Raw genomic sequence first — 13,148 nt, forward strand, 5'->3', positions numbered from 1 at the left:
CCATTCAACTATCAGTTAATTGCAAACTAGTCCCTGCACTTTATAATTAATTCTTTTAACCCCAAAATTAATTCTAATTAATTTCTGGCTAACAATTAATTAAACATAGTGATTTCTTATTAATATATTAATCTTTTAACATATTAATAAATTCATTTATATTAATTTATTAATCTCATAATAAATTAATATCTCTCCTTTCATAATTTCCTTGTCTGGTTGCTAGGTTTGAGGGCAACCCAAAAGGATTGTGTTGCTATTAATTCAAGTACATACCAATTATAGTTATGGGCTTAGACACCTAATCCAACACATATATCTTTTACTCTTCAAACTTTATCTCTATCTTGTCCTTTCCTAATTAAATTTCCAGAGAACTCAAACGACATATAATATAAGCTATAATGAAAGCTTACTTAGTGTTAGAACAAGTAGGGTTTGTGGTGGAGATCTGGATACCAACTTGGATCGTGTGAACACTTTCCAAACTGATATTTCTACCATATGTCTGGGTTACAAGAAATTCAGCCTAAGATAATTCAAGATGACACTTACGATTTTAGGCATAGAAATCGTAAGGCAAATTGCTAGAAAGATATTGTAAATGTTTGAAGAAAAACGAGAGCTAATTTTCATGTGTCTCTTCTAAAAGGTAGAGCAATTTATATATAATAAACAAGATTATGGTTTCATTAGGGTTGAGCCGTCATGAGTTCCTGTGGAAGCAAGTCAGGGTAATTTGTATTTTAATGAGGATTTAGAGTTTACAAAACTCAGCGGGACCCCGGCCAGGGGCTCTGCCCCTTGGACCCCACTAGTGGCGCCACCCTTTTCAAAACCCCAGACCCAGGGGCACTGCCCCTGAACCTCGGACTTGTCGTCAAACCGGCTTCTAATTCGATCTTATACATGAGTACACTCTGCACAAACCTCGTACATATATTAGAGTACAAATTATGAAGCCTCTTAACTCACATGTTAGTTCCAGTTACATAAAATGACATAGTAACACTAAAATCACCAACACTTAATGGGTGTTCGGGATTGTTTTTTAAAATGACTTATTAACTTATTTGTTTTTCAAAAAACTAATAAATTAAAAAAAATGTTTGGTAAACACTAAACTTTTAGACAAAATTAGGCTTAAAAATGACTTTCAAAAAAATCATGAATTCCTAATTTTACAAAAAAGCCAATAAAAAGATTTAAAAACTCTCCCAAATACGCCCTTAGTAATACTTTAATTATTCATGGTAATAATAATATTTTGTTCATTTTTATATACAACTACTAATTGGGTTTAATTATTATATCAGTTCCCATTATCTTATACCTTGATTCGCTAATGAAAAAATGCAAATATCAAAGCTAATTTTGTGACCGACTAAAAAAATCTTTTTAAATTAAACTTAACATGAAAATCAAAAATCAAAAGGGTCCTTTTTCGTCAAAAACTCTAAATACCAAAGTTGATGGAAATAGAAACAGCGACATAACTAACGTGAAATTTATGAAACTTTGACTAAAACTGTGACCTTGTGCCAACCACAGGGACCATTTCTGTAATTTACTAAAGGTCGTTATTGTGCCTGCCGTTCCATTTTAGCAAAGCCAATTCAATTTTCACTTCAGTACCAACCAACCGGCTTATTATTTGAAAGGTTAAGAGATCACCGACTCATTTATTTTACAACGATATTATGTCTAATATTTAATATAACATGGAAAATAAAGGGAATTAATTGCCTTGAAGAGTATAAGTCTTGGACTGGAAATCAGCACATCCAATGTGACTGACTACAATGTATGTGCTATCAATCAACAATAATAGTCACAGATCTTGGGTATCGGAGGCATGTCCACATCCAAAACACCTTCAAGAATACGTTCCACCATACTCATGGTGGGCCTTCTTTCTTCCTCATCTTGGATGCACCAACACGCAACTTTGCATATTTTTGTCACTTTTTCAACACAAGCTTCCCTGTTTAACCTGCTGTCTAGTACGCTAAGGATATCAGTTCCATGTATAAGAACATTTGCAACCAAACCAGGGAAGTATTTACTCCTTGAATCTTCAGATGCTTCTGCATTTCTCTTACCATAAACCAATTCAAAAAGCATCATTCCATAGCTATAAACATCTGTTTTGGCTGTGATAGCCACCCCTGATAACCATTCTGGTGCAAGATATCCTATTGTCCCCCTTGTACTTGTCAAAACCCTACTAAAGTCTCGACCAACAAGCTTTGCCAGACCAAAATCTGCAATTTTCGGACAGAATTCGGCATCTAAAAGAATGTTTTCTGGCTTTATGTCACAGTGAATGATACAGTCTCTGCACTTCTCATGAAGATAAACCAAGCCTCTTGCAGTTCCAAGTGCAATCTGATACCTCGTTTCCCAGTTTAGAACTTGCTTTCCATGGAAAAGATGGGTGTCCAGAGAACCGTTTGTCATGTAATCATACACCAACAGCTTATTGTTACCTTGAGCACAAAACCCACGAAGGCGTACAAGATTAACGTGTTGGATAGTACCGATTGTGCTGACTTCACTCCTGAACTGTTTCTCTCCTTGGCTGATGCTTTCCAGCTTTTTCACTGCCACAATCGACGAATCATGCAGTACCCCCTTGAAAACAGAGCCAAACCCACCTTCTCCCAATTTGTCTGAGAATCTTTTTGTGGCAATTTGTAAATCTTTGTAGACAAATGACACCAATGATCCCTCCATTCTCGTCTTACCCACCGATAATGATATCCTCTTTTTTCTAAAGATCAAGACCAAAATTACACCCAAAACAAAAACCACACCTCCTACAAACCCCACAACAGCACCCATGTTGACTGAATTACTCTTCTTGTGATGTGGAAGATCTTTAGAAGCAACTTTGACATAGATTGTTTTCCCTCTGCCATTGTCTTCCAAGAGGTTCAAGAGATCTCCATTCCAAACTGAACATTGATTATCGACAAAAGCGTAAGCATTACAGGAGCAATTGTTTAGACAGGTGGTATGACATTCTTCGGCTCCCCCAAATGCCACAGAGTTATGTGGAGGCAGTTTCTCTACTGTAATCATGAGAAAATCAGGCTTTTCAGCAATTCTTCCACACTGCAAATCGGTTTTTCTCACACACCCACCGGAGAAGTCACTCTGATTCCAATCACTCTCTGATGTTGGCTCAAAATCAGTCAAGCAATTACAGAAAGGTAATCCAGATTGGCTGCAAATCCCAAAAGCCCCACACAAAGCATAGACCTCACACTGCATTCTAGGTTGAGACCAAAATAAATTCCACTGCTCGGTAGTTTCCAAGTATGACAGCTGCTGAACCTGCCCTGAGAAATGTATGATAAATCTTGAAATATATGATGGATTATATAAAGAATATGTAAAATAACTCTCGTTTTCATTGTCAACGTAGCTGAAGTTATAGATATAATTCAAACTCATTTCGGGTACAGCGCTAAAGATTCTACCATTCCAAGATCCACTAGTCCAATACTCTACACTTCTATTCCATTTAATCACATACTGTTTCTCATCTTGGTCAAACTCCAAAGAAAAGGGACCCATTGAAGGATCTTCTGTACTTTTCCATGAAGTGATAATCTGCTTTGTGTTTGTTCGCTTGTTGTATCCAAACTTGCCACCAGGCAAGAAAGTATTGGTTGGATGATCAAAACTTTGCCAAATTGGTGTGGTTGAACTTGAACTCGAATTATATCTCAAAACTAAATTACCATCATCAAGAAGAACTACTGATAATGCAGATGTTGTGGGTGTAGGTGTAGGGGTTATATTTGTAGACCAAATTTGGGTGTTTGACTCGTTTAAGAGCACTAAGTTAGCATTGACAATTTGTAATTTAGAAGAGAATGCATCGGAGATGGGTGTCTCTCTATTTGCTACCCAGACTACAGTTTCAGAAGTTGTTCTGATGTTCTTGTACCAAATTCCTATGTAATAGTTGGGAGACTGACCTGGTTTAAAGAAACCCAATTCAAAAATTTCTGCAGGAGAGACAAGGGTCTGGTTCCCAGTGAGAGATTGATTCACAGCTAAAATATTATTAGCTCCTGATGAGAGAGAAGGAATGGAAAACAAAGACAAAAAGAAAAAGAGCTGAGAAGGAATTACAATCATGCTTACTTAGTATGCTCAGCTTCTGCATATGCTGATTCCTACAAATTATGAACACCACAATAAAAAGGGATATATACAGTAAAGTCCCAATATTTTCATCGATTTGACAAGAAAGTCCTAAACTTTATTTTTTTGACAGTAAAGTCCAAATTACCGGCAGTTTTTGACACTTTTACCCTTTTTCCCCGGTTAGCCGGTAATTAGGACTTTTTTGTCAACCAAATAAAGTTTAGGACTTTCTTGTCAAATCGTCAATTAGGACTTTACTGTAAAAAAAAATAAACTTTAGGACTTTTTTGTTAAATCGTTCAAAATATTGGGACTTTAGTGAATATATAATTTTTTTTGTTAGAAATTTAATGGTATGATACTCTTTAAGCATAAGAGTTATTGAAACATTCTCTAATCAGCTAGATCCTATTGAAATCCTTTACGTTTGCTTCTTGGTAAATCGTTTTTTTAATCTCAACAAACCGACATTGAAAAAAATTGAGATAATCAAGAAAGACAGAAAGAACCAGGGTTGTGTTGGCTTTTTGCAGTCTCAAAAATGGAGAAATAAGAAACCGAAAAAACGAAATTGTCCTTCTTTCCCTTCTCCACATTCACACCCTTTTGACTAGACATGTGTTGTTTGTGTTTGTATAAAGCTAGGGTAATTTCGTTTTTTTAGGTTTCTAATTTCTCCATTTTTGAGACTACAAAAAGCCAACACAACCCTGGTTCTTTCTTTCTTTCTTGATTATCTCAATTTTTTTCAATGTCGGTTTGTTGAGATTAAAAAAACGATTTAACAAGAAGCAAACGTAAAGAATTTCAATAGGATCTAGCTGATTAGAGAATGTTTCAATAACTCTTATGCTTAAAGAGTATCATACCATTAAATTTCTAACAAAAAAAATTATATATTCACTAAAGTCCCAATATTTTGAACGATTTGACAAAAAAGTCCTAAAGTTTATTTTTTTTGACAGTAAAGTCCTAATTGACGATTTGACAAGAAAGTCCTAAACTTTATTTGGTTGACAAAAAAGTCCTAATTACCGGCTAACCGGGGAAAAAGGGTAAAAGTGTCAAAAACTGCCGGTAATTTGGACTTTACTGTCAAAAAAATAAAGTTTAGGACTTTCTTGTCAAATCGATGAAAATATTGGGACTTTACTGTATATATCCCCAATAAAAAAGCACAACAATGTAAGAAAAAAAATATATAAGAACTAGTAATTGTTGAAAATGGTAATTCAACTACCAATTACCAACAATTCCACCATGTCATTTTCAGTCTACCCAGTCTTCTTCGTCAACACATTTAACCATTACACATTTGTCTCATATTTTAATATCTTTATAAGCTTGGTCCAAACATTTATATAGCTTTTTTCCCAACTTTTTTTTAAAATTACTTTTTCTAGAGATTTTGTTTTACAGTTTTGTGTTTTATGGAATCCTTTTTACAAAATCACAAATTTGTTTTTACAAAATTAATTTTGGTTTACAGTTTATTTGTTTTTTACAACTTTTTCTACATTTGTTATTATGAATGTTGTTTTTAAAAAAAATTATATCTTTATTTTTCTGCGTGTTTATTAGCTTTTTTTTCCTTTAACAAATTATTTTTTTGTTACAAAATCGTTTTCCAAATTTACTATAAATTCATTTTCATAAAATGTAAGGTTGTATAGACATATACAAATTCCTTTTTTACATAATTGTTTTTACGAATAAGAAGTGTATAGTTATATATCTATATTAGGTGTGAGACCCGTATATTATACGGGTTGATTAAAATAAAATGTTAATATAAATGATTAAATGGAATATTTAAATTTGAAATTTGAGATAACTGAAAATTATGAGAAAAAAACATGCAAAAAATAAATAAATTAAAATTATGTGTTTAGTTATCAAATTTGTATACTAAACGAGTAAATTATAACAAAATGTTAAACACAAAAGTTTAAATTGTAAATTTATTTGAAATTGAAATTAAAATTTAGAATTTTAAATTTGAAATTAATAGTCATTATAGTAGGTTTAATTTATGGAAATTATATTAATGATATATATTAAAAATAAAAAATGAAGTAAATGAGAAGTGAAAAATAAATATATCTCAAAATTATGACAAAATGACATGTGGCTAATTGAATGAGAGAATGACATACGGCAAAACCATTCTTATTTATTAGGGTAGATTTTAACCTAATTCTTATATAAATTATATTTACCTTTTATTTATATCTTTTTACAACTTTGTTTTCACGACATTGATTATATAAAATTACTTTTATTACATCTTTCATATAAATGTAACACCCTAGTTCTATACATTTATTTCTCTTTGAGTAAATTACAAAATTAATCTCTATGGTTTAGTCAAATCTGCAGTTTCATTCCAACTTTTCAAAAAGTTTGGTCTGTCGTATATGTGTTTCCAAATCTTCCAGTTTTGCTCCCCACTATGTAAATTAGCTATTTACCTTTATGTATTTACTTTTTTGTTTTTATCATCTAAAATAACTATTTACCTTTATGTAAATATAATATAGTGCCCCACCCACCCACCCCAACCATCTCCATTTTTCTCGTTCTATCTTGTATTTTTTTTTTGGTAACTGTCATCATCAATCAAAAAATCTCATAAGATCTCTTACCCTTCACTATTGTCCCTCACATTCACCACTGTCACCCACTTCATCTTTGGAAACTTGTAGTCTGTTGTCCTCATATAAAAAAAATGACAAAATTGCAAAAATGGTCCCTGTAATATGTATTATTTTGGGTTTTAGTCCAAACCTCGACTTTTTTGGATTAGTGGTCCTTTTGAGCTATTTTGCTTGCGGATTTGATCCGTCGGTAAATTGAAATAATGTAATGCCCTTCTGATTTATTTTTATGTTTTTTCCATTTAATTTAAATAAAAATGAAAATAATTAATTAATTTGAACCTCTCTCTCTCTCTCTCTCTAGATTAATGAATTGTAAACCAAAACAATTCTCTGTTATAATCAAAACTCATACGCCAAAATCACTTAAAAACTCACCAATAAACCTATTTTGCCATCTTAAGAAGAATAGTTAAAGAAGAAAAATTAAGATTCTTTTTGTCTGTAAGCATTTTGTTGTGAACATCGGACATGGAAGACAATTGAAGAGAGGTGAGCAACACCTCTGTTTCCAGATGCAGTCAATGAAAGCTCGATGTAACCCATATGCCACTAAACTTGATGCAACAAAGATGAAATCAATGAAAACCCAGGTGAAATCGGACAGAGAATTTGACCAAATCGAGCATGGAAATTGACCAATTAGAGCCATCTTGATAGAAACCCTTACCCTCTTCGATTTGCTGGAGGTGGTGGTGAGGAAGCAATCTTGACAGAAACCCTCACCTGATTTCAACGAATTTTCATAAATCAAATGGAGATGAAACAAAAGGATTTTTTCATTAGAGGTTCAGTGAACAACGAGGCTTCACGATCGTTACCAATATATCAAGTTTTCCAAACTGAGTATCAATGAAATTCATCAAGGAAGCAATGCTTGGTGAGTAAACCAGTGTGCAATTTTGCGACGGCATCGGTACACCGCCTACCTCCCTCGATTTCCTTTCTCATTGCTTCCGATCCTAAAAAATGCCACTGTCTCAGATCTTCAATGTCCTCTCCAATTCAAAAGTGACCCCAGTGCCTCGACCAATACCCATTCTCTGTTGTTTTTTGTGCTTTTTGTCTCCGGCTACGCTCCTTATCCAACCTAGAAAAGGTTATGATGTCGTGGAAGCTCTCGAACACGAAGCTGACACCGAAATCTTCGCATACCCTCTTTATATTTCTCTTTCCCTTTCATTATTGATAATTTAGATCTAGGGTGAAGAACAGAACCAAGCATGAACGATTGTGCTTTTTCCAGATTTGTTAAAGTGTGTATCTTGGTTTTGATAGTGTAGTGTTTCTTGATTTGGTTCCGTTCTCGGAAAGGAGGTGTTGATGGGTTTTTGGAGAGAAAAAAAAAAGAGAGAGAGAGAGAGAGAGAGAGAGAGAGACGCACACACGTCCTTTATTATGTTTTAATTGTTAAAATAGTTAAATAAATAGTATTAGATTTTAAAATAATGAAAGAAAAAAGAAAAAATAAATATCTCAATGGTATTATAGTCATTTCAATTTTCACAGGGACCATTTTCACATACAAATTAGTCCAAAATAACCACTAATCCAAAAAAGTCCAGGTTTGGACTAAAACCCCAAAAAAATATATACCACAGAGACCATTTTTGCAGTTTTGTCTAAAAAAATAAACAATTCTCCTTAGTTTTTTTGTGAGGGATTCATCACCATAGCATATCATTAAAGAAAAATCGGGGAGATTCCTTTAAATGATAAAATTCATGGTGCATTTGGTAACTAAATAACACCAATGTTTGTTACCGAATATGTTGAAATTGATTAAAGCAGCTCCAACTGAAATTTAACTTGTACCACTAGTCCTCTTTTTCTCTCCCCCCTAAATCATTGCTACAAAAGAGTTTTGTAAAGAGATTGGTCAATTTAGGGAGAATGAAGAGGATAATTGAGCAGAACATGATTAACAAGTTGTAGGTGTATAATAGGATGACGGTGAAGAGTCAGATTCCAAATGAATCATGTAAGGTCACTTTCCGAACTGATATTTCCACCGAATATTTGGGTTACAATAAATTCAGTTTAAGATAATCCAAAAGGACACTTTTGAATCTAGGCACAGAAACACATACCAAATTGTCAAACGAATTCTAAGTTTGTTATAAAAGAAAGAGAGCTTAGAAGGGTCTAAGACAACTCAATAAAGAAGTCGTATTTATATTTTGACAGATTAGAAATTCTATCTTCTAAATTAGTTAAGAGAATCACAGATTTGATGGCTTAATTAATAGCTTCCAAAATAGACGAAAATTGTCGATCTTATCATAACCGCCAGGGCTGCCCGAGCCCCTTGGACCCCACTAGGGGTGCTACCCCTAAGACCCTGCAAGGGGGCGAGCCCCCCTTAACCCCGACATTATGTCGTACCGACTTATAATTCAATCTTATATATTCACGCATTCCGCATTCACAAAACATATAATATAGAGTACAAAAAATAAGTCTCTTAGCTCACATATTAATTCCAATCACACAAAATGTCTTGGTGACAGTAAAATCACCAACAGAAGTTGCAACACCATAATTCCTCCTCTTCCTCTTCCACCATCTCTGTTGGGGTTTAAATGATTCAAAAACATTTAAGAATCATTGCACAACGGAAATATGACACTTCAAAATTTTACATCCACAAAAGCCATATTCAATTAGACATTCAAATAACCAACCAAGAATATCAAACATAGGATGTTTATGACTCATACCTTGCTATGTAAGCATAATTTGATATACGAGACAATGTTCAAGATTGATTACCGCCATCAATAACTATACAAGAAAATACGATACGCTGATAGACACCAACAATCTTCATCATCATGAAAATCATAAACCCACTTGGGTTTACTATGTTGGTAGCCATCTTCAAATGTAAGGAGGATGTAGGAGGCTATAGGATCTTCATTGGTTCTTTGTGATGTAAGAAACTGGCGCTTTTTTGTTATATTAGTATACCCAAGTTTAGCACCAGGCAACCAAGTATGAGTTGGGTTTTCAAAACTTTGCCAAAAAGGTTCAACTGAATTTGAACCAGAGTCTCTCAAAACTAAGTTTCCATCATCATGAATAAGTGTTGTTGCAGAGTTCAAAATGGTGGTGGTGAATGTGACATTTGTCAACCAAATCTGGGACATGGAGTCATTCAAGAGCACCAAACTACCATCAATGATTTTTAGTTCTGAACGAAATCTATCAGAGATGGATGTTTCTCTGTTTGCCACCCAAACTATAATAGAAGGATTCGAATAGAGCTTCTTATAATACCAGATGCCTATGTAATAGTTGGAAGAGTCACCTGCTTTGAAGAAACCAAGTTCAAACTGTCCACCTTTGGATATGATTGTATGGTCTCCAGACAGAGACTGGTTTGCAAATATGGTGTCGGCTCCAGATGAGATAGTGATGGATAAAGTGAAATACAGGAGGACCACAAACCTCTCTATACTTATTTCTTTGAAGAAGCACATGACTTGTAACAAATTTGGAAAGTGAGATATATATATATATATATATATATATATATATATATATATATATATATATATATATATATATATAGAGAGAGAGAGAGAGAGAGAGAGAGAGAAACAGAGATGGGAGGTATTTTATCATATGCAGAAACATATCACCAGTATTGGATTTTATACAACTCACATTCAAGCCCTGAGCTGAAGTTCTTAATTGGTTTCTAGTCAACATAAATACTAATCTAACTTCACACCACATTTAAACCTTCTTAACAAACTGACCCTACTTTTATGCAAGCTTGAATGATACTGTTTGATCCTTTTTCTCTTTAACCTTTCATCAGACTTACATTTGCCTTTACCACTTTCCCTATCTTCCTCAGCCATATATTTTCCATATAAACTTGATGTTCCATAGATGTGGCGAAGATGGTAACAAGGATCAACATAAGAAGATGATGAAGACACAATACCTTTCATGTGAGTTGGGCATATGAACTTAACAAAATCCACAATATCTGTGAAACATGAGTGATCAGAATACGCAACTGTGTAGATGTACTCATGCTGTTTTTCAACTTTATTTCTATATCTATTTCCTGTATCTAAATCAATTGTCTCTGTCTTCATAGAGGGAAGACCACAAGAAGATTTGTTTTTGTTTAGTGCCCATGGAAGGCCAGATGGCATGATGCCAATGGTGGGGCGCATGGTATTCAGTCCTTGTAGGGTTTCAATGCTAAAACTGTAACGAGGGACAGCTCGTATTCTTGTTAAAGTGGTTTTGGTTGTGAAGTTGTCATGTAATCCTAGAATATGCATTGTCTGTAATCTCTCTGGCCACACCCAAATCTGCATAAGCTGCATGCACTCCTTTTGATCCTTATCCTAACATATGTTGTTGACATGATAAGGAAACTATATGATTAATAGTGAATATTACCTTTACTTTCAGTGTGTTTGAGATGTAGAGTAATAATTCCTCTTTCCCTAATGAGTCTATGCCAATGATGATGTCATGCTCAGGATAAGAGTTGATGATATTCACCACCTGCAGATATAAGATTTTTCAATCAGATTATGGTCCTAAAAAGCATCCTATATTATAATTTGAAATTAAATACAATAACATATATTAACTCAAATAAGGATCAAAATTGCAAGAGAAAACTTTGCAAAAATCAGATAAACTCAGGGACCATTTTCGTAATTTACTCTGATAACAACAACAGAACATCACCTGCTGGGCAGCAACATCCCTAGAAGGAAATGAATATGATGGGTTGCAGTAAGTGTTATCTATGTAGAGGGTATCCACTTTATGATTGTTGAGAGCACTAAGAAGCATGTTCTTTCCCATCTCTGTAATTTTACTTGCTACTTCCCAACGAAAATCACCAGTGTAAAGCATGTTCCCAAAATCACCACGGAATAGATACATAACTGCACCTGCCACATACAAAAAGAATAACTAGAATCAAAGAAACAACAGAAGTTTTGGATACAAATTTTCCAAATCAAGCTATACAAGAAACTCAAGAACTTGCATCAGTTACATAAAAGGATAAAGTGGCTAAATTTTTGGATTCAAGTAGTGATTGAAGCAGTTCCAGTTACAGTTTATCCAAATAAAACTTCAATCTATCACCTAGCAGAACTTTTCAACTTATCTGTCAAAGAAACCTCCAAATGAAAACAGTACAAAGTTCAATCATATTAAACAAGAGCTTTGAGACGAAAAAAACAAAATCAAAATCAAGTATACCTACTCAACTAGTAAATCATCCTGCCCAAACTAAATGGTCCAGACTCCAGAATACATTACCATGTTATTCAGTTGCGTAGTTCACAGCTGATAAGTTTTAATTGGAAGGCAAAGTATAAATCAAGCACTCACTCGATAACGAACATAATGTATTCAGAAAATGAAATCAAACAATTGACGAGCAATGAATTGAATCAGATCCAAAGCAGACTAACCGGGGCAATGATTGGCATCAATGGCTATAACTTCAACCCTAGTTTCCAAGCCAGACCACAATGAAACCAAAGATAACGAGTACCATTGTCCAATTTCGAGAACTCGAAGCAATGAGAGGTCGAAACCGGGGAATTTGGGAGAGAAAAGCTTAGCAGTGATGGAAGAACAGAATAGTGGACCTTTCTTCCAACGAGACGACAAGCCAGCGGTATGATCGGCGTGAAGATGAGTTAAGAAATAAACCTGACTGCCTTCAGCCCAACGATCGACTGATATCATTCCCCTCTCCATTCAAGAATGTTTAGAATTAATTATTTCTGCGAAAACTAGGGTTCAAGGGTTGAGTCGTTGAGATGCTTAAAGTTCACTTTGGCGGGTTTTGAACTTCCAAATTTCGAAGGAATTGTGTTTCCGAGTTGGCACCTCCATTCTCCACCCAGTTTTACTCCGGACAAAATTGCAAAAATGTCCTTACTTGGTGGTTGCCTAGTTGGTGGTGTAGCTGTAGCTGTGATTTTCCTATTTCGTTAACTTTTAACATTTTATTGTTAACTTTTTTTTTTTAAATAACAATTTTATCTAAGGGATTATTTTTGCAGTTATATCTTTTTACTAAATTACAAGACCATTTATGTAATTCTTTCTTTTTAAATTTATTAAATTATTATATATTAATTCTTCTTTCTTTTTAATTTTATTGAACTATTATATGTTAATTCTTTTTTTAAATTTTTATTGGATTAATTTTTTTATCTGATTATTATATATCAGTTAATTTTATTTTTAACATATAATATATATATATATATATATTAATAAATATTATATTAGTATATCATTAATTTTTTTAACTACTTTTTTAAAAAA

The 13,148-nt window shown here is 33.7% G+C and overlaps 2 protein-coding genes and 1 pseudogene across 3 annotated transcripts; all 3 read right to left on the bottom strand.

The window, feature by feature from the left end:
• Positions 1-1,497: 1,497 nt before the first annotated feature.
• LOC145092355 (G-type lectin S-receptor-like serine/threonine-protein kinase At2g19130 pseudogene) lies at positions 1,498-4,181 on the bottom strand (annotated as a pseudogene).
• A 5,414-nt stretch (positions 4,182-9,595) lies between these two features.
• Positions 9,596-10,300, bottom strand: LOC145095294 (G-type lectin S-receptor-like serine/threonine-protein kinase At2g19130). The gene has a single exon (XM_079033203.1). The coding sequence runs from the start codon at positions 10,298-10,300 to the stop codon at positions 9,596-9,598; it is 705 nt and encodes a 234-aa protein (XP_078889329.1).
• A 113-nt stretch (positions 10,301-10,413) lies between these two features.
• On the bottom strand, positions 10,414-12,751 carry LOC145092356 (DNA repair metallo-beta-lactamase family protein). 2 transcript variants are annotated; one of them, XM_079030281.1, is made up of 4 exons: positions 12,281-12,751; positions 11,541-11,749; positions 11,244-11,351; positions 10,414-11,161 (listed from the first exon to the last, which is right to left on the bottom strand). In XM_079030281.1, exons 1-4 carry the CDS (start codon positions 12,570-12,572, stop codon positions 10,538-10,540), a joined length of 1,233 nt encoding a protein of 410 aa, XP_078886407.1. In that variant the 5' UTR covers positions 12,573-12,751; the 3' UTR covers positions 10,414-10,537. The 2 variants fall into 2 exon arrangements, with proteins under 2 accessions (XP_078886407.1, XP_078886408.1); XM_079030282.1 differs by having other exon boundaries at positions 10,414-11,152; positions 12,281-12,750.
• Positions 12,752-13,148: the final 397 nt, after the last annotated feature.

This window comes from Lactuca serriola, chromosome 3, assembly GCF_051521515.1.
Source record: "Lactuca serriola cultivar US96UC23 chromosome 3, Lser_US96UC23_V15, whole genome shotgun sequence".
In the NCBI taxonomy this organism is placed as follows: Eukaryota; Viridiplantae; Streptophyta; class Magnoliopsida; order Asterales; family Asteraceae; genus Lactuca; species Lactuca serriola.

Bases quoted from the DNA above. Each gene is read 5' to 3' on its own strand.
- LOC145095294 (XM_079033203.1), bottom strand. From the start codon at position 10,300: ATGTGCTTCTTCAAAGAAATAAGTATAGAGAGGTTTGTGGTCCTCCTG.
- LOC145092356 (XM_079030281.1), bottom strand. From the start codon at position 12,572: ATGGAGAGGGGAATGATATCAGTCGATCGTTGGGCTGAAGGCAGTCAG. The intron at 11,750-12,280 runs GTTAGTCTGCTT...TGTATGTGGCAG, and splicing joins TGATGCCAATCATTGCCCCG to GTGCAGTTATGTATCTATTC. The intron at 11,352-11,540 runs GTGATGTTCTGT...TTATATCTGCAG, and splicing joins GGGATGTTGCTGCCCAGCAG to GTGGTGAATATCATCAACTC.